We start from the raw sequence: 22,204 nt of genomic DNA, 5'->3' as shown, positions 1-22,204 counted from the left end.
GAAGCGAGAAAAAATAAATATATTTTTATACTGGGTTACGTGAATAAGACACAAGTGTTTGTTAGGTTTGCTTATCGAATGCCTCTTCCGCCACTAAAGCAATAAATCACCTCCTTTGAGGTTGCACTTGCCACAGTCGCCTCTGCAGGAAATAAGGTCTCATCTTCATGAGAGCCTCATTTGTTTTTTGCACCGATCATCTTAAAATACCTCAATGACTTTGTTAACCCGCAATAAAAAAGGGGAAGTAGTGAACATTCTACTCTCCAATCATCAGCACAAGGGGAGCAGAGCAGTCAGTTTTTCTGCTTTACTGGTGGCGTTTGGTTGTGATTTCAGGACATTGTCTTAAATCCGTTCCCATATTTGAGCAGAATGACCAACGATCTTCTGAGGAAGTACTTATGGCTGTGGGTGATCGTTGTGGTGCTGCTGGTGTCGGTGGTGATCATCCTCATCTTCCTGCTCATCAACAAGTGCATCACCAGACGAGGTACGTCTGTGTCCGCTCCACTACACTGGAAATCTTTAGAGGTCAAACTGTTTATTTTTTTCCTGTTTCACGCCTGTTTTTCTCCATCAGTTCAGTTCAAAAATATTACACAGCCACACTTAAACATCCTCTTTGAACCAGAGGGAGAAAAAACAGATATTTCAACATAGGGAAAATTTGGCACTCTTGGTTTGATCCGGTTTCGTCTACGCAGGCGTTTCACTGACATCTTGACTTATCAGCCTTCTTTGGAGCCGTCTGGGCTTATTTAATGATGCACCTGCACATTTAAGTTCAAGCAGTTTGGGAACTTTTCCCCCCAAACTCTCCACCAAAGATTTTTTTTTGTTCTTTTTTTTGTGAGCATGGCTGAAATCGGTTCCTCAGCAAAAAATAGCTCAGAACCACCTTTGGTCATGCTGAGATCACCTGAGCAGGAGAACAGGGCCGATCGTGAGTAGGAACTTTTAGTCTGATGACTAAAGAACGGGCGACAGCTTTCCAGACAGAGAGGCTTTCACGCAGTGAAGAGGGCTTCAATCGTACACATGTATATACATACATACATACATACATACATACATACATACATACATACATACATACATACATACATACATACATACATACATACATACATGAAAGCATACATTCACACCATATACATACCCACATATAACATATACCCAATGTAACCGTCCACTTTCACACAGAGGGCAAACGCACATATGAAAAAGAAATGAAACAGAAACAGAAACAGTACTTAGTGCTGCCAAAATCGCCCTCATACCTCTTGAAAATAGTGTCTTTATAAAGTGTTTCATGCTTGGACATTAATGCGAAACTATGGGGGCCTCTTCCATAGTCTCACCCCATCAACTGAAACACAAACCTTCTCCCGCTCATGCAAATTAAGTGCATCATGATTCATGACTGACATTACCTAATAAGTACTTATGGCTTCCTGAAGCATTGCGGATTATCCGTATCGCTCTTTTTTGAATGGTGTTGAAGAGAAGGGGCGGAACAATTAAACAGAGGTGAATTTCATCCAGACACACACACACACCCCACACACACTAAACCAAACTAGTAAATCCTGACAAGCAGAGTTGGACACACAAGACGAATCTGTGGCACAAGAACGGTGAAACTGCGTTCAGATTTTATTTCCTGTCCTGACTTAAAAGTGACACCGGTTTCATCTTTATCTAAATCAAAGTATTTAAAGTCAACACTTGCCAACAATTGGAACACGAGTTTATCGTTTAACTGATTTGACACCTTTTTAAAGTGCACTCATGACTTCTATTTTTCCCAAACTGATATTTATTTTTTTCCACAGGAAATCTTTGTGGAGGATCCCAGTTCACCCCCAGGTAAAAGAAAAAACAAAACCAAAAAACAGCAATTTTTTGATGAAAATGAACGGAAAGAGCAGAATCCAAACTGTTGTGTGCTTTGTAAAACAAAGCAAAGTCCGCAGCAGAGACAACAAACATGTAACAAAAAGGCTTGTGCGATGCTAGCCTCATGTTACAGTATGAAAATCAACATTCATTTTCCTTTATTCAAAAAACAGCAAACGCAAAGATGGAAACATTTCATCTTCAGTGGCTCGGGCATCGTTTCACAATGCAGGTAGGACTCAGAGGTTTTAAATGAAATGTGCAATTATCTTTGTTTGTGGCCTACGCTAAATTTGCTCACACTAAATCAGTAGTTATAGCAACACGTGAATATTTTCTTTGTTTTGATTGGCCCAAACTGTGAGGTACTGCAGTGAAGCTCTTTGAACGGAGATATTTCCCTTATTTTTCTTCCGCTGCAGTCAGTGACTAATAAATATGCCAGTTATGTGCCAGTTCACAAAATAACACTTGTGTGTTTATTGACAACGTTTGTGGAATTTAACCAGCGTCTCCTACCACCTAAGGACTGAAGCACAACTGTAGTACTACAGATCCACGCCTTTCATCAATTTTAGTAATATGAAATTTATTTATATTTGCTATTTTAGAGACCAAAAGCTATAAGATGCTGACTGAGGCACGAAACTCCCAGAAGGAATCAAAAATCTACCAGCATGAAACAAAGGACTGCGACCAGGATTCACACGACTATGAGGGAGAACACGACTACGAACACGGTGTAGACGACTATGAACAAGGTGCACACGACTATGAGCAGGATGCACACGACTACGAGCAGGATGCACACGACTATGAGCAGGATGCACACGACTATGAGCAGGATGCACACGACTACGAGCAGGATGCACACGACTATGAGCAGGATGCACACGACTATGAGCAGGATGCACACGACTACGACCAGGATGCACACGGCTACGAACAAGGTGCAGACGACTACGAGCAGGATGCACACGGCAACGAGCAGGATGCACACGACTACGAACAAGGTGCAGACGACTACGAACAAGTTGCAGACGACTACGAACAAGGTGCAGACGACTACGAACAAGGTGCAGACGACTACGAACAAGGTGCAGACGACTACGAGCAGGATGCACACGACTACGAACAAGGTGCAGACGACTACGAACAAGTTGCAGACGACTACGAACAAGGTGCAGACGGCAACGAGCAGGATGCACACGGCAACGAGCAGGATGCACACGGCAACGAGCAGGATGCACACGGCTACGAGCAGGATGCGCATGACTGCACGGATGATCAGAACTACGAACAGAGTTTTCCTGACTATGTCAGTATCGAAGATGCTTCCACTGGAGACTACGATGACATCAGGGATGAAAACGAAGTCTACAGCGAGGAAGACTATGATGATGTGCAGCCTTGAAAGAATACAGGAGGGTCTTTTTTTTTTAATGAATTTCCAGTTTTCTTTGAGACCTGGAGGATTTCATGAAGGAAAAATGTGTGCTGATTAGGGATCACATGCAATAAGTTTATAAGTTTTTAGCAATAAGTTACAGCGTTCTGTGAGCAGCTTTGAGAGCAGGTGAATGGGGGGGTCGGAAATGAAAGCTGAAGGTGAAACTTTTCAGTGGATCACTGAATTTGAGCAGGTCTCCAAACAACGGGACAGTGATCTGTTACATAAGTTATCACCTGTTCCACACGTCCTTCCTGTTCTGTAGCAGCTGCATTCAAAGCCGCCAGAAAACAGCGGACATTTTGACACGACGAGTCTCGTCTGTCCTGTAAAAAAAAACTTTCTCCGCAAGTTTCTGCAGAACTTTCTTCGCAGCTTCCGGCTGTGCCACCATCGGTCCACCATCAGCAGGCGCACGACCAGTGTTCAAAAAATGGCCACAATTTAATTTTGTTAAATGTTTTTGCCCTGAAGACATTCAAATCCAAACGATCTATTAAGATGCTGACCACTTAATCAGCCTTTTGGTGAATTCAATTCTTTGACGAACTGAACTGAATCTGTGGCCAAAAGCAGCACTCAGGCGAGTTGATGTCCATAAAGAACTTTTATTATTTTAACAAGAAGTAGAAGAAAAGAAGCGGAGGGTGCACAAACCTGTAGGTAGCAAGTGCAATGTTGCTAGTAAAGAGTCAGAAAATAAAACTATGAAACTAAAGATGAGTATCATCTTAATCCCACTTTATGACTTCTTTGATCTTGCAGTCTAGACCCCCAGTGTCATCGCTCTTCCTCCTCCTCCTCCTCACGTCCTCCTCAGCCGTTCTGTCCTCTTCCTTCTTACCGTGATGGAAGAGTTTAACTTAGGAAATCTATTCTCACCCCGTATCCTGCTAAATCTGAAACCAATTTCGATCGGCACGAAATATTTGTCGTTTCTGCGCGTCGCTTCCGGTCTGACTTTTATTTTGGCGGCGACACCAGGAAATGAAGCGGCCGGTGGTCCGTGCAGCGTTGTTAATTGACGCCTCGTGCGCGTTGTCCGCGTCACTTTACATTCCAATGAGAACGAGATGTGAACGCGTCCCCACCGCATCGACCGCGACCCGAACGGATAAAATGTCCAAGGCGACGGAGTTCGGTTCGTGTCCGGACGCCTACCGAAGTCTAAATACCGAGGAGCTGAGCGAACTTTTGCAAAACGACGACAAAATGGACCAGATTATTGCGCTGGATGAAAAGGTAAAACCGTGGGATTTTTTTTTCTTTTAAACGCGTCAAACCAAATTCCTGTTGTTTCGCATTCTTCACGTCTTTATCGCGTTTGGATCGCGTTCGACGTGAGGAACAGATTTGCTCCGGGGGGCTCATCTTTTGCCTGCGTGGCGAGTGATCGGATTTCCATTAAGCTCCTGATATGTGCAGGAAATATTGCGGGTTGGAGGCACAGAAAACCGGGACGCGTAACGTAGCTAGCGTGATGAAAAGAAGTTGGAATTCGGAGCGTTTTTCCTGCCGAGCAGGAGGCGCGACGGAGCCCCCAACGAGGTTCCCGATCTGGCGCAGAACTTCCTGTTGTAAGACCCAAGTCCGCGTAGTTTGTCTTTGTTTTCCACATAATCTGCGGAGATGATAACAATAAAGACCTTTGTGACTTGTGATGTCTTCCTCCGAGTGATTCGGCTCAAGTGAAGATGCTTCACCTGGGGGCTTTAATTTAAGGGGTTTTGTTAAGGGAAAATGTCAATAATTAACATTACGATCATCAAATCTGGTGATTTAAGATGCCAATCTTGTCTACAGTCTCAAGCAGATCTATGCACAGTGTGTACATGCGCCCTGCGCGTGCATAAATGCATGCAATGGTGCAGCATGCATTTGCAGTGACTTCACTGAACCATCTGTTTTCCCTTCCTCTGCAGGTGTAGCTGTTAAACCACAATGCATGATTAACTGATGCTATGTTCTTGAGGCTGTGGGCTGTCATTTTTTCAGGAGTCCCCTCTTCATGGACCACGAGGAGACTGACACGTTTGTTGCCGTAGGGAGCAGAGTAGCGTGGCTGGTTCGGAGTGAATTTTGAGCGGACAAACGCTGTAAATCGACGACTAAAGTCAGGACAGCAGCAGGAATTTCTGCGTGCAGCGGAACTTGCTAGTCTAATAAGATCACTCCATTCTTCCTCTTCTGCTTTGCATCGACAAGGTGTATGTATGTCAAAGAGGTCAGCGTAACGTGGTGACAGGAGTAAACGCACAAGGCTCCGGCAGGAGTGTGGAAAGAACCTGGGAGACCTTCCTCTTCTCATCAGAGAGGCTTCTTCAGTTCAGAACTGAAACAGGAGACGTCTGAATCTATATGATAAGAGTGTTTACCTGCCCTGGGTCGACGCCGATGAGGGTGTTTTCGACTGTAGCGTTGGAAATGTGGGGAGCGCACGTGGTCGGAAAGTGTGACGATCGCAACGAATGTAAATAAACCTGAGCGCACATTGAGGGGCCGTGCGACCGTTGCAAGTCGTTCATAATTCTTTTAAAGACGACTTCGGATTTTGAGTTGAAAGGTGACATCGGACGGCAAACTTGCGGGAAAAAACGAACACAAATATTTGCCCAGTCAAAGCGGCGCCTTTGTTCATTGTGACTGTTGTGCAGTTTCAGGAGCTTCAAGTGGGTCGGGAGATGCTGCTGATGTCGAACCGAAGCCTGGCGGAGGACAGCCTGACCCGCCGACCCCGCCTCTGCAACGGAAAGTTCCAGTTGGCCAAGAAATATAGAGAACTGTCTAATCTGGCAGCGGCGTGCTGGGAAAAGCAGAGTCAGCTTGGTGAGTTGACGGGGGTGGTGGTTTCTGGACCTGGAAGGGGCCCTCCGTTGTAGTCGGCTGGGGAAAGACTCAGTCAGACCTCTGCGAGTCGTCGGGACACTTGCAGGGATCTTTGTGGACGGTCCGGAGGGACGCGTTCCTCCGGCGCCCCAGCGTGAGAGCGCTTTAGTCACGGGGGCCAAATCAAGCGTATCACATGGCAGCAGAAGCTGCAGCAGTTGTTGAGGAATTTGTGGGGTGAAAAGGGTTCCTGTCGGGGGTTTGACAGCAGCATTAGTGTGGTTTCATCTGCCCCGGACAAAAGGGACGTTTGAGGAAAATCGCAGTGGTGTCAAAACGACTTTGAAGACGACGCGTTTGTGGTAGGAGGCGCTGGGAATTGTGAACTTCCTGGCAGTGTGTGTACACTGTCCTAACTCCTGGGCTGTGGAAGCAGGATGGGTGGGGGTCCTTCCGTCCTCTGAGCAACATCTGATTCTCATTTTGAACCAGTTTGCTTCTGCCCAGTTAAAATGCCAGACAGACCCTTCCACGTCTGCTCCTGCCCTGAGTGGCACTGTGGCTGCGGTCCCTGGCCGGGGATCCAACCTGGCCTTTCAATCCCGGGATCGGGGCATCTTAAAGTAAGGGGGTACTTTGTGGATTTAATTCTTTGGAAGGAAAATGTTTTCCCCATTATCGAGCGTGCTTTATGTAAATGATCATTTACAGTCGAATTGTAGGGGCATCGACGCATTATTTCCGACAGCAGTTTAATCTCACATCAGTCTTGATGGGATTTTTCTGTCATTTCACAACACACTGAAACTTAACACTGAACTCATTTTGTCGCACATTATACTCGGAAAAAAATGTCAAAAATGTGGACAAAAGACAAAAAAAATCGTATTGCAATCCTGTCACACTCGTTAAACTTAAACATCGGCAATTTAGAACATAGACAAACGCGTCCAAATCAAAACCAGGCTAATTGTGCCCGCTGTACTGCACCAACAGAGGCGGCACACATCCTAGCATCATGTCTACAATCATTTTAGGGCTGTTGCTATGACTGCTTTGTGTGTATTCTAGGTTGCCGATCATCCTGTGGACGGGAACTACAGCTGGGAATTAGCCTCCTCGGCTAAAGCCGTTTCTGCTGCTGTCTATTAATGGGGATTGTGTTGTGAAATATCGCGGATTGCATTATTATGTTATTTCCATTCTAATGAAAGTAGAAGAGAGTAGTTTCGTGGGCATGTTTCGTAAGAAGGAGGACAAAACAATAATGTGTGATATCTGCTTAGATAAGGCTAGACAGGCCTGGGCGCCTCTGAGTATGCAGAGAACTGCTCCAAGGTAGTGAAAGAAGCCTCGGCATCCACATGGCCTTGGACATGTGTGATACGGTACTGTGGCAAGATTTGTAGTCAAAACATGAGCAATGCGCCCCCGCCTGTGTGAGAGGTGTAGCTGATGCAATCTATGTAACTAACATACGCCTCCTGCTGTGTAACCATGCCTGTATTTTAATAAAAAGAGACAACGCTGGGGGAGAGTGAGAGTCTCCGGCTCAGCGCAGCAGAGTACGTGTCTGATCGGAGGGCGACTCCCCCTTCAAAGGGTAAAAGGAACTTCGAAGTCTGGTCTCAACTTGTGGTGAACTTTGTTGGTGCGCCTGCTTTAGTACACTTCTGAGGACTCGACGCCAAATACCTATGAAGCTATAAATAAATAAACTACATATGTGGTCCTTTGGCCGATGCGTGACAGGGCAAACACATCTGAGAGTTTGGTCATTGTGAGGACTGTGACAGCGGTCGAGGTCGGTCATATCTGAAGTGTTGAAATATATATAGCTCCGACACACGTGCTGGCGTCCCTCATAAACTGACGGTAGGTCCTTGAAAATCTACGCGCTCGCCTAATGTAAGGAATCACCTTCCCGTGTTTACATTTTAAAACTCTTCTTTCATTATTACTGAACTCCACAATAGGAACGAGGTCAGGTCTGAACATCTCAGTGCTAGTCTGTCAGTGGGGGAACCAGCCTGCACCTCCCACCCCCACCTCCATGGTTGCCAGCTCACCCTCCACCTCCTCACATGTAGGTCACCTCCAGCTGCTGGGGGAGCTTTTGCTTGTGTGCTTGTCACCTCTGATTTCTCCACCGTGGCAGGGATGGGTGCGTGAACGTGGCCCCTCCGTCCTCCTCCTCTGCCCGGTTTCTGCAGCAGCTGCCCGAATGCTAATGCTAAAACATGAAGAAGAGTGTGGTGGGTTATTACCCGTGGCCATAACGGCGTTGTAGAATGGGGGAGTTGTGTCCATGGGGGCGCGTTTCCCCCCCAGCGGGTCTCATTGTGATTAGATTAGTGTTTTTTGACCTGGTTGTTCTCTTTTGTCTCAGCTGGTCTCTGATTTATCCACTCTGGAGGCCTCAGTGTTGACAACACAGCTTATCTGTTTAACAAGGTCTAATTTACAACGGCGCCCCCGGTGGTGATTGTGTGAACTACCTCATTATTCAGATCTATTGTTTGTGGCAACACATTCATATTAGTTGACCTGTACTGAAAACTACTTCATCAACTGGTTTTACCCCTTTTTTTGTTTCATGGGGACGTTTTTTCATGTGTTTGTCTTTACAGAGGCTCTTGTACAGAACCACAGCCTGCAGACGGCCCAGAACCTCCTGCAGGAGGAGGTGGCGCATGCCGAGGAGCATTCAGAGGTCTGCTGCAGAAATCGTGTGCTTTGTTTGTGCGATTTTTACTGGTTTTGGTCATGTCTGGTGTCTGAAATGCTTCATTTGTGTGTCTCTAAGTAAAGCTTGTTGGGATTAAGGCTCCAATCTCTGAGATTTTCAGCAGTGATTGTACCAACTCCTGCTGGATGAAGCACAAGAGCAGCTCACGAAATGGTGTAGCACCATTCTTTTAGATGAATCAAACTTAATCTCAGAGCTGGATAAATGGTCTCTGCACGTGGGCTTTTTGTGGTACCCTATCTGCTCTTGTGGGCTCATTTTACTTCATTATTTTGTCTTTCACAGGAACTGCTGGAGAGGTTCATGGAGGCAAGCCTGGGCCTGGATGACTTCTTAGACTCCTTCCAAAGCTCCAGGAAGACCTACCATATTCGCCGGGCTAAGGCAGAGAAGGTTCAGGAGGTGTCTCGGGGCAGGCAGCAGCCTGAAAAGTCCAAACCAGTAGAAGAGGGCAAAAATTCAGAGGCGAAGAAGACCTTGGATCAGCCGCAGGGGTCTCAGCTGCCCAATGGCTTCATAGCGCAGGGACCTCTTAGAGTGTTCCAGGTACGCTACGGTCTCAGACCAGCCATCCTTCTCCCACATTGCAATATCTCGCCAACTACCTCAGTTCCAGGCCATCAGGCCAGTACCCCACCACCCGAGCCCCAGGTGGGCCCAAGCCTCAGCCCCACTTCCCCGCTCCCGGGACATGGACAACCAATCGGCCTTAGGGTTATCGGACAGTTACCGGGCGGCTGGCCCGCTACTGGTCGACCGGTGAGACTGCAACAGCTTTACCGGCTCAGCCCTCAACAGACAGAACCGCCTTTTCGATAACGTGGAAGCGGCGGCGGGATTGAACAGACGGAGCCGTTGCAGGTGCAGAGCTGCATGGTGGCTGTGAGGGAAACGAGGCGAGCCGCCTTCCTCTCCACGACACACAGATCACACCAGAGCAGTGAAGGACAAGGCCCAGTTTCGGCTTGTGCGGTCCATCATAAAAGAAGCTGATTTCAAAGCGACTGAACTCGAGCTATAAAAGTTCTAAAAGAAGCGCACGGACCCAAACTGCAACTGAATATATTGTACATGGTGCATATGAGATGTTGTCTCGACATTTGCTCTGGAGACCATCTGCTGCTCATCTCAGAAGCTGAGGAGGTCAAATTACCATTTTAAGTTTTAGCTTTTTAGCTGTTAGCATAAGACCAAGTTGATTTGTTTCGAACCAAACCATTTATCCACCTGTTTCCTGGCATTATGTCTCACAACTAGTAGCACAATCCAGGCTCCAGTCTGCTCTTAAGGACATAATATCAACTTTTTTTTATTGTACCGGCCCATTTTAGAAGATACGTTTGTCACAAGCTGAATATTTTTGTCAAGATTTGAAGATCGGATAACAAATACGACACTTTTACGAACCTTTGCACGCAAATGTGAACGTAACCTCCTCTAAATTTTGACTTTAAAATGTAAATCTCAGTGACTTCTGGTATTGGCAGAATGACCGAGGTTTGCAGGTGATGCTACATTTGAATTTTGCATGATGCTTATGATCCTTGAGACGGTTTATTTTAAATTATTTTGTTTAGACTGTGAAAATAAGAAATGACCCTGTTCACAGTATTTGTGATTTCAGAACGTTGCTGAAATGAAGATCGATGAAATGTTGAGAATAAACCTCATCGGATTAATGCAACTTTGCCCACTTGTGTTAAAATCAGCTGCACAGGACACGACTGATACAGGTTTCCCCCACTACAAGTAAACTATAAGTAAGGTCTCACGGCTGGCAACATCTGGGGGAAACCTCAAACTGGAGTTGGTCTGTTTGATCTGGACCAGTTTAGTCTGTAACATGACACTCTTGTCGGCTGTATCAAAGGCATCACTGAGCTCCTGTCGAACCAGTATAGAAACTGTCCACTGGCTGAAGCTCTGAGAAGATCATCGGGAACTTTAAAAAGTGTTTCTGCTGGGATGATCTAACCAAAGTATCACTGAAGGTTTTCAACCTACGTAAGGTTCAGAGATCCTAACCCGCTGCTAAGGAGCAAGGGATCTGGTCTAGAACAGAACTGCCAATCGAAGGCAGAATATCCTTCAATAACAGTGTTGGATGTGGTCTAAATGACCTCTTAGATCTGGGAATTCAAGAGAAAATTAAATTAAACAGTTAAAAAGTATCTGGGCGGCCTCACAGCTGTTGGGACGGCCTGATTTAGCTTTTCACTAAGAGTAATTTTATTAGTGAAGCTGCTCATGGAGTAGAAAGTTGCTCACTATGACTCTCAGTGAGTTTGGCTGCAGAGCTGAGCCGGTGTTCATGTTTTACTTCAATTAGAGGACAATAACGTGCAGTTCTAACCTCACCTCCTCTGTCGCCCTCTTGGCTGCTGCCCCTGCCCGGGATGCAGGCAGGCTGCAGCGGATCATAACAGAAAAGGTGATCGATGTTAATCTTTGATCTTTACCCTTCTATCCCGGAACTACCAGGACCCCGAGGAGAGAAGAAGGTCCCTCCCAGCCTGGACTGCCCTCTGGCTGAGCCTATGTAATTTTACACATTATGCACAGTTTTCATATGTGTCATATGTGCTGTCTATTTTATTTCATGTTAATAACTTAGTTCAGTTTAGCACTTTCTGTAGATGAAATATTTTACTTTTGTTTAGTTTAGCTTAATGTTTAATGGCTGCACAATTAACCACAGCAGTTTCCTTGTAATGTGAAAATTACTCAGCATTGAAGCGTTTCCAGATTCTTTGTCATCGTCATCATTCAGACATTTGATGTTGCGTCTGTGTGCAGTAACAATTTTTCCAGGAGTCAACTCACCTATTAAAAGTGGACAGTTTAATCTTAATAAAATCTCTGTTAGAGCTGTTGAAAAATGTAAATACAGATGTGTGTAATGAAGTCCACCATTTCCTGGTGAAGTGATGTATAGCAGCGCGATAAAAACGTGAATACATCATTAGGCTGAGGACAACATGACCAGCAGAGGGCGCTCGCACAACAAACTAAAAGACCATTTTTACAAACGTTACATTGTGGGCGTGTGAGTCAGACTGTAAATTTCAGCTAAGTTGCAGTTAGTTAATTAGTTATCTCCCCAAATTTGGGTTTAACCTGGAAAAGAGTTCAGCAATCAAAAAAATCCACACATTAAGAAAATTACTGAGTTGAAACAGTTGAAAACCAAACTCCATATTGCTATAAAGTCTGTTTTAACTGTAGCATAAGTACAACTGACTGATAGGATGTTGACTCCACTTGATAAATAAGCAGGAAAGGGTTTTCTGTTTTCAGGGTTTTTTTTTTTTACAACTAAAAGTGTTATTTTCCCTGAGAAAAGGTTTAGGGTAACACAATATGATCTATAAACAGTCAAATGGTTAAAAATAACATATTTCAGTGTTGAGAGAACCCATAACTACACCAAGACATGTCAAACTATTTTCATAACTTTGTGTCCTTTGTGTCAATTCCATCATGGCAACTAAAATTGTTGAATGACTTCCAATATTTATGCTGTTTGAAAGTCATTGGAAGCACGGTGGGGTTGTAGGTCAAGATTCCTGCCTTGGGGCTGTTGGAGTTGAAAATTTTGCAAGAAAAACTGGATGCAATCTTAATAAGTTGAGAATTTTCTATTTCAGAGTTAGCTGTCGCTCCCTGTCGCTCCCATTGTAGCGCCTACAGCCGTACCTTCTTACTCCCATCGTGTTCGATCCAATCACATTTTAGTAACGGATGTCGATTCGTGGATTTCAACCACCTGAAATCCCAAGTTGTCGATTCCCACCTTGTCTCGCATGCGATGGTTTTCATTGTCATGGATGTTGTGGTTTCTGTGGTCCAAATCTGCCTGGCTGCAGCGGACACAGTGGGGTGTGGTGACCCGCACGCTCTTAGAAAAATTTGAGAAATCAACTCGGTACTTTCCTGTCTTGGTGTGAGAAATGATGGGCAGGAAGCTGTATCCCCACTGGATCTCCTGTGGGATGTAGGAGGTCCTGACCTGACAGGCAGAGCTAGTAGACTCAGCTGTTCCCTCCAAAAAGACCACCAACTCAAAGTCTTGATGAGGGAGGGAGTCAGCTGACAGCTCATAGAATGGGCTTGATCTGTTGATCACATGGTAGAGGGTCAAAGGGCAAACAAAAAACAGGTTATCCTTCCCGACATCAACCATAAAGTCGATGTCCACCTGGTCCAGAATGATGGTTTCTCCGTCTGGCGTAGATGTTGTCCTCAGCAATTTGCCGTAAATTTGGCTGCCGATCAGTAAAGTCTTTCGGAGGTTGGCCACCCTGATCAGGAGGCAGAGACTTCCTTTCTTGAGGCAAATCACAGCTTTATCGCTGAAGGTCACAGTCTTTGCTCTATTCTTAGGTAAAGAGATCTTAGCTAAGACAACTCCACACATGAAGCAGTTGATAAAGACACCAATGAGAGACTGGACTATGATGAGAGCCACTGTGCCAGCGCAGTGCCCCGTCAACGCTCTGCCACCATATCCAATGGTAGTCTGGGTCTCCAAGGAATACAAGAACGCGGTCGTGAGGCCGTTAACATTGTCCACACACCGAACGTGCTCGTCTGTACGATTTTGTCCCGTGAGATCACCATTGCTCTTTGCAATCCAGTACCACAGCAGACTGAAAATGAACCAGCTCCCAGTAAACGAGGCCACAAACAGGAGGAGGACAAAGCGCCATCGGATCTCCACAAAGGTGGTCCAGAAATCCATCAAGTACGCAAAGTGGTTGCTGTACTCGATGTTGCCGAACTCAATGTTGCAGTGTCCATCTTTGGTGACCAGACGAGTCTTGCGGTTTCGGTGTCCAGCTGGCTGGATATGACGCTGGAGCAGATGGAACATCCTGAGGCTGGAGAGGCGAAACAGGAAGTGTTCATTAGGCAAGTTGATGGTCAGGAATCAACTGATGGGTGACCTTAAATAAGCAGTTGCAGCTGCATTTACAATTCTGAACCACAAGGAGACGTCAAAGGGAAGTGGGGGGAGTCCTGCTGCTGTGGAAGTTTTCATTCCCCTCCCCTCCCCTTGTAGTATAAAGCAGCCCTGATTCACTCCATCTTTGCCAGACTGTCTTTGCATCAATGCTCTCTGGACACTTTCCTGTATGGGTTGACTGGTTTTGACTCCCCTTCCCTTTAACCTCCTCTTCTGGTCTCTGCCCTGTTGAACACAGCAGCCTTCCTTCCCTGATTATGAGTCCAATTACAACCTGTTACAGATTCTGGGCAACTTCCTTTTACTTGATTCATCCCTGATCCATGATTAAATGTGCGTTTGTGTTCATGTATTGCCACAGAAATGTGAATATTCTTCTGCCCTGCAAGTGATTTCAGCCCCACTTTTACATAAAAGCCTCTTTAGCTGATTACACACTAATGATCACTAATTACCAACGTTTACTTTTACATTAATATCTGCTAGATTTGTGGGTGAAACTTTCACATGAGCTAAGAACCCAAATCTATTTCAAGTATGTCCTCCAACAATTTCCATTCCAGCGAAATTCTAAGTGAATTTTTTTACACACCTCTTATATAAAAGAAGAGCTTTTAGTAAAGTTTTATGACATGACTACTACCTAGCACAACAGTATTCTCTTTGTTTCTATCTAAGTTTTGAGTTTTCTATCATTATCATTGCTACAAAAGTCCAAAGGAGTTTCCAGAGATACAAATGCTGTAGTATTCATGTGTTTGCTGTACAGGTTTTACTTTGATGCACTTGGGCCAAGTTATGTAACAGCTACTCAAGAATCACATTCAAGAGGCATTTGATTTTAGATATCTTGTAGAGATTTAATTGGAAGTGTTTTGTCTCACAAACTGCAAAAAAAAACAAAAAACTTCCAAGTTGAAGTCTCAGTGAAACAAAAGGAGCTGCTGATGGATTTTACAGTCACAATTTCTTTCAAAAAGCCTCTGAATTTGCCCAGGACACAATATTACAGTGGATTTTCCAGGAATGTGGATTCTAAAGCTGAGGAAAGAAGCATCTTTCTTTTCTCTGTAAGAATGTTGGTACGCACCTGCTCAAAGCGAGACCATGAGTCCAAAGTGTCGACCAGAACTTCACACTCTTTCTTTCAGCGAGTGGTCCTAGAGCCGCTGAAAAGATTTTAATCCACAGTGAAATTTCTTAATCCCTGCCACATGTTGTCACCAACGCCGTTTATATTCTGGTGGAGCCGGCCACAGTGCTCCCAGTGCTCCCAGTGACTCCCCTCATTGCTCCAAACACCTCTCTGTCAACAAAGCCACAAGCTTTTCCAGTGCTTGGATACGCGGTGGCTGAAGATCCTGGCCATAAATGCTCTCTCCGGCCTCAGGGATAGGGTGGGAGGGGGACCAGAGGGTGGAGGTGGGATTGGGGGTTTGGAAAACCCTTGGGGCTTTTGTTTGAGTGAAGGTGCTTCTGTTAAAGGAGCCCAACTTGGCTGCTGTGGCACCCATGCTGTTTTTGTTTTCAGCCCTGACAACATTCAAGATTTGTGCCGGTGCTCACAAAGAAATACCACTGCACACCCCCTCCCCCTCCCCTCCCCCCATCAACCTGCAGGACCCCCTTACATTTGCATGAAAATGAGGCCATGTTCTGGCGGCTGAAGCGGAGATTGGCGGAACTGTCGTCCTGACCGTTCCCGCGGTTCAGTATAAAAGTGGAGATTTGAGTCAGGAGCCTGTAAATGTGCACGTTTCGCACGTCATCATTTAAGTTCGCGAGATATAAAAAAGTCAGTGCACAAAAGGGGCTTTTATTGCAGAGGAAGCCACAAAATGAGCTTGTAATACCACATTTAGCCTCAAACGGTGATGGCGAGCCAGCTGGTGAAGCCCTGCCCCTTTTTAATAAGTTTAAAATAAGTTTTTGTGGCACCTAAAAATGTTTTGCTGTAACCTGAAGCTAAAACAGGTTTGATGCGATCCAGAGCTGCATTTTGGTTTCAACGGCAACATCGTGACAATGACACCATGTTGGCCAAGAGACTGATAAAGAAAAGAATATCTTTTGTTAAAGCTGTTACTTTATTAGAAAGTCATCTCCAGAACCCACATCATACACAGCTGACAACATAAAGAAATAACATAAAACCATTATCTTCAGTACTGAGGATGATAAACATTTATTAATTTATTTTTTTCCCTCTTGCTATTAAAAGTTCCAGTAAAAATACAGTATTGCAAAAAAAAATGTTTATATTGAAGTCAGAAATCATGTGCATCATATCCCACCATTAGGTACCAGTACTCCGTACTGGGCCTGAAAAAAGGGGGATGAGTGCAACCCAAAAAAACGAAAGTTAACATCTGGGTGGAAATGGAAGGAGAAAATCCGGAAGGTCGTGAAAGATTCACTGGCGAGACAGAAGAAACTGGGCAGTAAACCAGTCAGAACCTGGTGATACCATCTGAGTTGAAACAGGTTATAATCCTGATTTTAACCCGTGATTGATGAATTCAGGTTTAATCACGGGTAGAAAAAAGCACATCTCTATTTCCCTAAGGAGCTATTTTTTTTAGATCTCGGCAGTGGCGTGAACATTTGGGCTCCTTTATACCACGTTCCGCTCCAACATGGGTTCCTGCGTCAGGATACGCTTGAAACCTAAACCGCTTAAATCGAGCGTTTTGAAGTTCCCGTCCAAGATCAGTTCTGCAACGGCGCGACCCACGGCGGGAGAGTGCTGCAGGCCGTGGCCGCTGAACCCGGTGGCAAAGTACATGTTATTGATCAGGGGGTGGAGCCCAATGATGGCGTTCTGGTCGAAGGTATTGTAGTCATAGAAACCTGCCCAGGCGCTGCTCACCTGTGGAAGAAACGAGGTTGATTACAGGTAACCAGTTTTTATAAATGATCCCAATGGAAGATTTCCATGCATCACCTTCAGGCGCTCGAAGGCAGGGACACGGTTTGCCAAATGGGGCCAAACCTTCTCCTCAAAAAAACGATGGTCGACCTCCAGGTTACTGGTGTCAGGCTCCTCCGCCTGAGGACAAAATTGGTTTGAACCACTTGCGTTCCTATCATGAGATGTCCTGGTTGGACAAACCTCAGGTGGCGAAGCTCCAGTGATGTAGTGTCCTCCTAAGCCCTCTCTTCTAAAGTAAACTCCAGAGGAATCGATCACAAGGGGGGCATCCAGACCAGGACCCTCAGGACAGTGGACGACGTACACATACCTAAAAAAAACCACATTTATTCTAATATCTATTCTTTAAATAAGGAACAATCTGTTGGGAAGGGGGACAGATGAAGTGGAAGTCGAGAGACGTCTTCCTTATACTTGTTGGAGTCGGTCAACGTCCACGACCAAACGACCAAACCTTTAATTAAAACTCCAGCTCAACATCAACCATGTGTTCAGCATCGTTACTTCCCAACTGAAGCAATGAGACATGAAGACAAACTATATTTCCCTCTTCTCTATAGGAACATGAAATGCAACATTTGTCTTTAGCAGCTTTTACTGTTCCTTCAGTTCCATCACTGTTGTCCAGCAAACAATGAAACTGTTGGTTTTATAGGGGATTTTCACACGACTGAATTGCTACACCCACCAAGGACAGGAAGCAGCCCGATGTGCAAATAGTGATGCAAATAGTTTCCTGTTGCTCTGTTAAACAGATCCTGATAGTACAAATACAGCCTTTCCCCTCCGTTTTGCATTCAAACCTTTACAATTTTCCCTGACGGTGATGTTTCCTGACTTCAAAAACCCTCCGAACTCAACCGGATCTAAACTAAAAGGCATCTTATAATATAAAAAATAAAATAAAAACTTGCAGCAACGACTAACACTTCTGAGCAGGATTAAACCGAACCGGTCACAACTAGAGACGAAAACAACAAAAAAAACAACAAAACGAAAACAAACAGCTGACCGTTTTCGAGGCTCCACGGGAACGGCGATTCCAGCGACAGCATCTTTGGTGCCCGCGCCGACGCCCAGCTTCTCCACCAGGTTAGCAGAAAAGGCTCCTGCAGCGTTGACCACGATGGAACATTCCACCGGCTGGTACTCCAGACTGTTGGGCATCTGTACCTGTTTCACACCAGCACAGACATCACTTCACCTCTAACATAGGTCACATGTGTGATCCAATTCTGTCTGCAAGAAGACTACAACTTTTATTGTATAATGCATAAACTCTCACTATGACAATGTTAAATACTGCACTTATGCATGTAAAAACCATTAGTCCAAGTACTGGAATAAAAGCGTAAAACATAAAAAAATCACTGACTTTAACTGACTGTATCCTTCTGAGCTGTAGCTTATCATCATCAATTGTTGTCACCACGTTCATGGTATACTTGAAATCTATGGAAGAAACAGATCATTGAACACCATGCGTGAAGAACTAGAGCACTAACTATGCAAAACTGGATGTTGTCAATGTGTCAGGACGCCGTGACCAACCTGTAACCTCTCCGTGACACGAAACGACTCCCATAGAGATGGATTTCCGTCTGAAGGCATTGAGCAATGACCAGGGGTCGAACCAGCCCTCGTTCTCCAGCCCTGAGACACACACACAGAAATTCAATATTTGCTCATTTATTGAACTTTTACTTTCATTTGCTCTCTTGGTGGCTACATTTCTTTTGTTTGTTTTACACCCATTTCTGCTTTGATGTGGAGGAACTCACCTTGTGATGCCAGGGCCACACCTTCAGTGTTCATCCATGGAAAATGTTCCTTTACTTGAGTTGGAGAGAGAAGGGAAACTTTAGCTCCAGCATCCCTACAACAGAAGGTTTAAACACTTTATGCACGCACACAATCCCAACTTAATAAGTTCTAGAAGAATCACGGCTACATGATGTTAGGTTAAATTGTGGACCTCTGGGTTCTGTAGTTCTCCTCCATGATGTGAGCCGTGTCCTCACTGGCCAAGAACAGGTATCCTGACTGGTTGAACTGTAGGTCAACGGGTTCTTCATTCAACACATCAAGGTGTTCCTAAGATAATATAGAGATTAATTCCTTTGGTTTAATGTAAATAGTTGTACTTCAAGAAAATAGTGGGGAGGGGGGGTGCTCAACATTTCATTTTAACAAGCTGCAGGTTAAAGTCGACAGACAATACTGATCACAGCTGAACACCTACGTTGATGTTCCTCATAAAGTCTGCAGAGGCCAAGGACAGGTGGATGTTCTCTGGCAGGGAGAACTGTTGGCGGATCCCTCCGATTGATAAGACGGTGGAGGCTCGCGAGTACTGAGGAGCATCATTTGACACTTTTAACACCGAACATGAAAACATGGTCATTAGGAGGAAAATAGAAGGAAGGGAGGGGAAAAGAGAGTGAAGAAGAGGGAGAGGGAGAGAGAGAAAGAGAGAGAAGAGAGAAGGGTGAAAGCAAAATCAAACAAATGTAAACATTATTGATATCAAATGTATTTGGAGCCCAAAGGGCCAAACACAGTTGGATTGGGGGTCAAAGGTCAGACCTGACAGTTTAAAAACTGATAATGGGTGAGGAACAAAGAGCAGGTAAATACTGGCATTAATGGTATCCTCACCGTCAGGTCCTTCTCCACCACAACCACCTTCAGTGCCCCGCGCACCCTCTCCTTCTTCTTCAGCCAATAAGCGATGGACCAGCCCACCACCCCTCCTCCAACAATCACGATATCAGCCCTCTCTGGTGGGAGATTGGGGTTGATCTCCAGTGGGGTCCAGTTGCTCCCAGGCAGAGCGTCCACCGCCTTCTTCCGCATTGCCGCCAGCTGTTTCTCCAGATCTGACAGGTGAAAACCCCCCTCATTGTCACATGACCAAGGTCAAGTTGCACCGCTGCGCAGATTTGCTCCAACTTTGGTGTTTTGAATAATAATGACCTTATCACAATATTATCAATAATAATGCTCTAATTATAGCATTAACATACTCTAGATTGTCATTCTTTGATGTTTAACTCTAATAATTAAGGCCACAAACGAGACGAAACCGTGTATTTCCAGTCATTTGGGCGACTGCGTCATCTGCTGGTGTCAGCCCACCGTCTTGCACAGAGAAGGAAGGGTTAGAGCACTTCATGCTTCCTTCAGCTGTCCAGCTTTAACCCATGTAATTCCCAGCAGGACATGGCACATGACCATATGATGCTGGAGCCTATCCCAGGTGCATACATGTGGAGGCAGGATACACCCCTGGATGATTGGCCAGATCATCATAAGACCCTATTTCAGCATTTGGGGTTTGGGACCTTGCTCACGGGTATCTCGGCAGCAAAAAAATAAACAGCCGTCGCCTGCCTCAGCGATGACCACAGGAAGTCAATCGTGAAGTGATCTGAGAGGATTGTCCTACAGCAACAACCTCACCTCTGCTGGTCTGAACAGCCATCCGTTCCCCAGAGGGTCTCACAAAGGCCTGTCCCACCTGGAGCATCCAAACGTGGTTTTGAAGTTTGCAGACGACACCACAGCAGTGGTGGTCTCATATGGGACAATGATGAGACCCAGTAAAGAGGGGAGATACAACACCTGACATGAACGGTGTTCAAACCTTATCCTGAAACCAGCAACACCAAGGAGGTCGTGGGAAACAGTTGTCGTGTGTATGAACAACAACTGTTGGGCGCAGGTGTCACATCTATTCTGGCCTGGTTCGCTGTTAAATGTTGAGGAGGGCAAATCCTTTTGGTTGTACAGTAAAATGCTGCTTGCAGTGTTACAACACAGGATTCCCACCCCCAAAGTCCAAAGTCAAGTCTTGAACGGTTAACTTGGATTGTCATCACCTTTCCAACATGAAACTGTCTACAAACACTATAGTACCATTAATGCCTGAATGACTACAGCATCAGCCAGAAAAGCAACCACTTCAAAATGTGTTAGCTGTTTTTATACTCACCACAGCAATAAATAAATAAATAAATAAATAAATAATGGCACCTCTGAAGTAGTCCTGACGGAGTGGAGTGACAGTTTTCAGGCTTTGACACAGCACCAATCGCTCAAACCTCCATGCGTTCCGCTGGGTCCAGAGCGACCCCGACCATCCGGGATTCGACCGCAGCCTCCCACCGAGCCTCCCTAACCCCAACATTACGCAGCTAAGAGACGTTAAAGGACACAACTGTATCTAATGACAACAATTTCACATGCAACTTGGAAAACATGGCTGCAACGTGTACGTCGAAATACGAGCGAGGTCAAACGAAAAAATAATGCTTAAAACACTGTACCGGAAATGCCTTTTCCTTCAAAATAAGTCATGATCGTCATCGAGAGATAAATAGAAAGCCAGAAATGTTGATAGATAGATGGATTTGAATTTATACATTAATATATTTACGAGTTTATATTATTATGGGAGCAACAAATAGGCGCTAATGAAGTGTCCAGATTATGATTTTTTTATTTTGAAAATCAGTCAGAAAATATTTTACTTTTTTCTTTAAACTTTACATAAAAGAACACGTTGCATCGCTAATCCAATCAGAGGCCTAAAATGACATAACAACGGGAAAGCGACAATTTTGATTTATGATTGAAAAAAATCGCGAATTATCTAATTTCCATCATTTCTATAGCCGTTTTCCTAAATGACACCATTCATCAAAATATCAATAATGAAATCTATCTATCTATCTATCTATCTATCTATCTATCTATCTATCTATCTATCTATCTATCTATCTATCTGAAAAAACGTGGTTGATTTTCAACCACATTTACCTTTTTGAGTTCCAGTTTTGTCCACAAAAGAAAATAAGAATAAATCACCTACTAATGCAATGACTGAAATGTATATGAAATGAGTTTTGGAAAACCTCTTATTATTGTAGACTGTAATGTTAGAGATGTCAGTTTATTTAATTAGCCTATATATTTGTTTACTGTTACAGTGCATTATGCTAAGTAATTATTTTTAGCCAATGTTTTGCATGACATTTTAACCTCAATCTCCACATTTGTACACATTTTCAGATGGTGGAGCATAATTTTCAGATAGTATACCACAATTATGATATGAAATATCACATTACATAATTTTGTTATTATACGATATTTATTATATAATAACGTACAGTAATATTTTTGATAATATAAGCTAATGATCTTCCAGGCCTTTACATAATATCTAACTTGATCATCATGTTAAGTCGATTAATCTATCGTTGGTATTCGTAGTTTCTTCTTCTTCAAGCAAATCTCTTCGTTAGACGTTAAATGCTCCTTAATTTGATAAAACCAAAGTTTGGGACAGGGTTGAGGTTACCTTTATTTTGGAGA

General features: G+C 44.5%; 3 protein-coding genes across 4 annotated transcripts; 1 reads left to right on the top strand and 2 right to left on the bottom strand.

Moving 5' to 3' along the window:
- Positions 1–165: 165 nt before the first annotated feature.
- On the top strand, positions 166–10,611 carry LOC101063967 (vacuolar protein sorting-associated protein 37B-like). 2 transcript variants are annotated; one of them, XM_029848422.1, is made up of 7 exons: positions 166–493; positions 1,839–1,872; positions 2,076–2,134; positions 2,514–4,594; positions 6,007–6,178; positions 8,809–8,891; positions 9,213–10,611. In XM_029848422.1, exons 1-4 carry the CDS (start codon positions 376–378, stop codon positions 3,314–3,316), a joined length of 1,014 nt encoding a protein of 337 aa, XP_029704282.1. In that variant the 5' UTR covers positions 166–375; the 3' UTR covers positions 3,317–4,594; positions 6,007–6,178; positions 8,809–8,891; positions 9,213–10,611. The 2 variants fall into 2 exon arrangements, with proteins under 2 accessions (XP_029704282.1, XP_011609595.2); XM_011611293.2 differs by lacking the exons at positions 166–493; positions 1,839–1,872; positions 2,076–2,134 and having other exon boundaries at positions 3,326–4,594.
- A 1,135-nt stretch (positions 10,612–11,746) lies between these two features.
- Positions 11,747–15,222, bottom strand: LOC101064194 (ATP-sensitive inward rectifier potassium channel 1-like). The gene is made up of 2 exons (XM_003970957.2): positions 14,984–15,222; positions 11,747–13,807 (listed from the first exon to the last, which is right to left on the bottom strand). The coding sequence occupies exon 2, from the start codon at positions 13,798–13,800 to the stop codon at positions 12,652–12,654; it is 1,149 nt and encodes a 382-aa protein (XP_003971006.1). The 5' UTR covers positions 13,801–13,807; positions 14,984–15,222; the 3' UTR covers positions 11,747–12,651.
- Positions 15,223–15,961: 739 nt separating this feature from the next.
- foxred1 (FAD-dependent oxidoreductase domain containing 1) lies at positions 15,962–21,128 on the bottom strand. Its single transcript, XM_003970958.3, has 11 exons — positions 20,861–21,128; positions 19,484–19,704; positions 19,068–19,178; positions 18,801–18,919; positions 18,607–18,701; positions 18,377–18,478; positions 18,201–18,277; positions 17,838–17,998; positions 17,006–17,135; positions 16,838–16,942; positions 15,962–16,762 (listed from the first exon to the last, which is right to left on the bottom strand). The coding sequence occupies exons 1-11, from the start codon at positions 21,012–21,014 to the stop codon at positions 16,508–16,510; spliced, it is 1,530 nt and encodes a 509-aa protein (XP_003971007.1). The 5' UTR covers positions 21,015–21,128; the 3' UTR covers positions 15,962–16,507.
- Positions 21,129–22,204: the final 1,076 nt, after the last annotated feature.

The sequence above is a fragment of the Takifugu rubripes genome, chromosome 15 (assembly GCF_901000725.2).
Source record: "Takifugu rubripes chromosome 15, fTakRub1.2, whole genome shotgun sequence".
NCBI classification, from domain to species: Eukaryota; Metazoa; Chordata; class Actinopteri; order Tetraodontiformes; family Tetraodontidae; genus Takifugu; species Takifugu rubripes.
The sequence above is the reverse complement of the archived record's forward strand: the minus strand, read 5'-3'. Positions and strand labels throughout refer to the sequence as shown.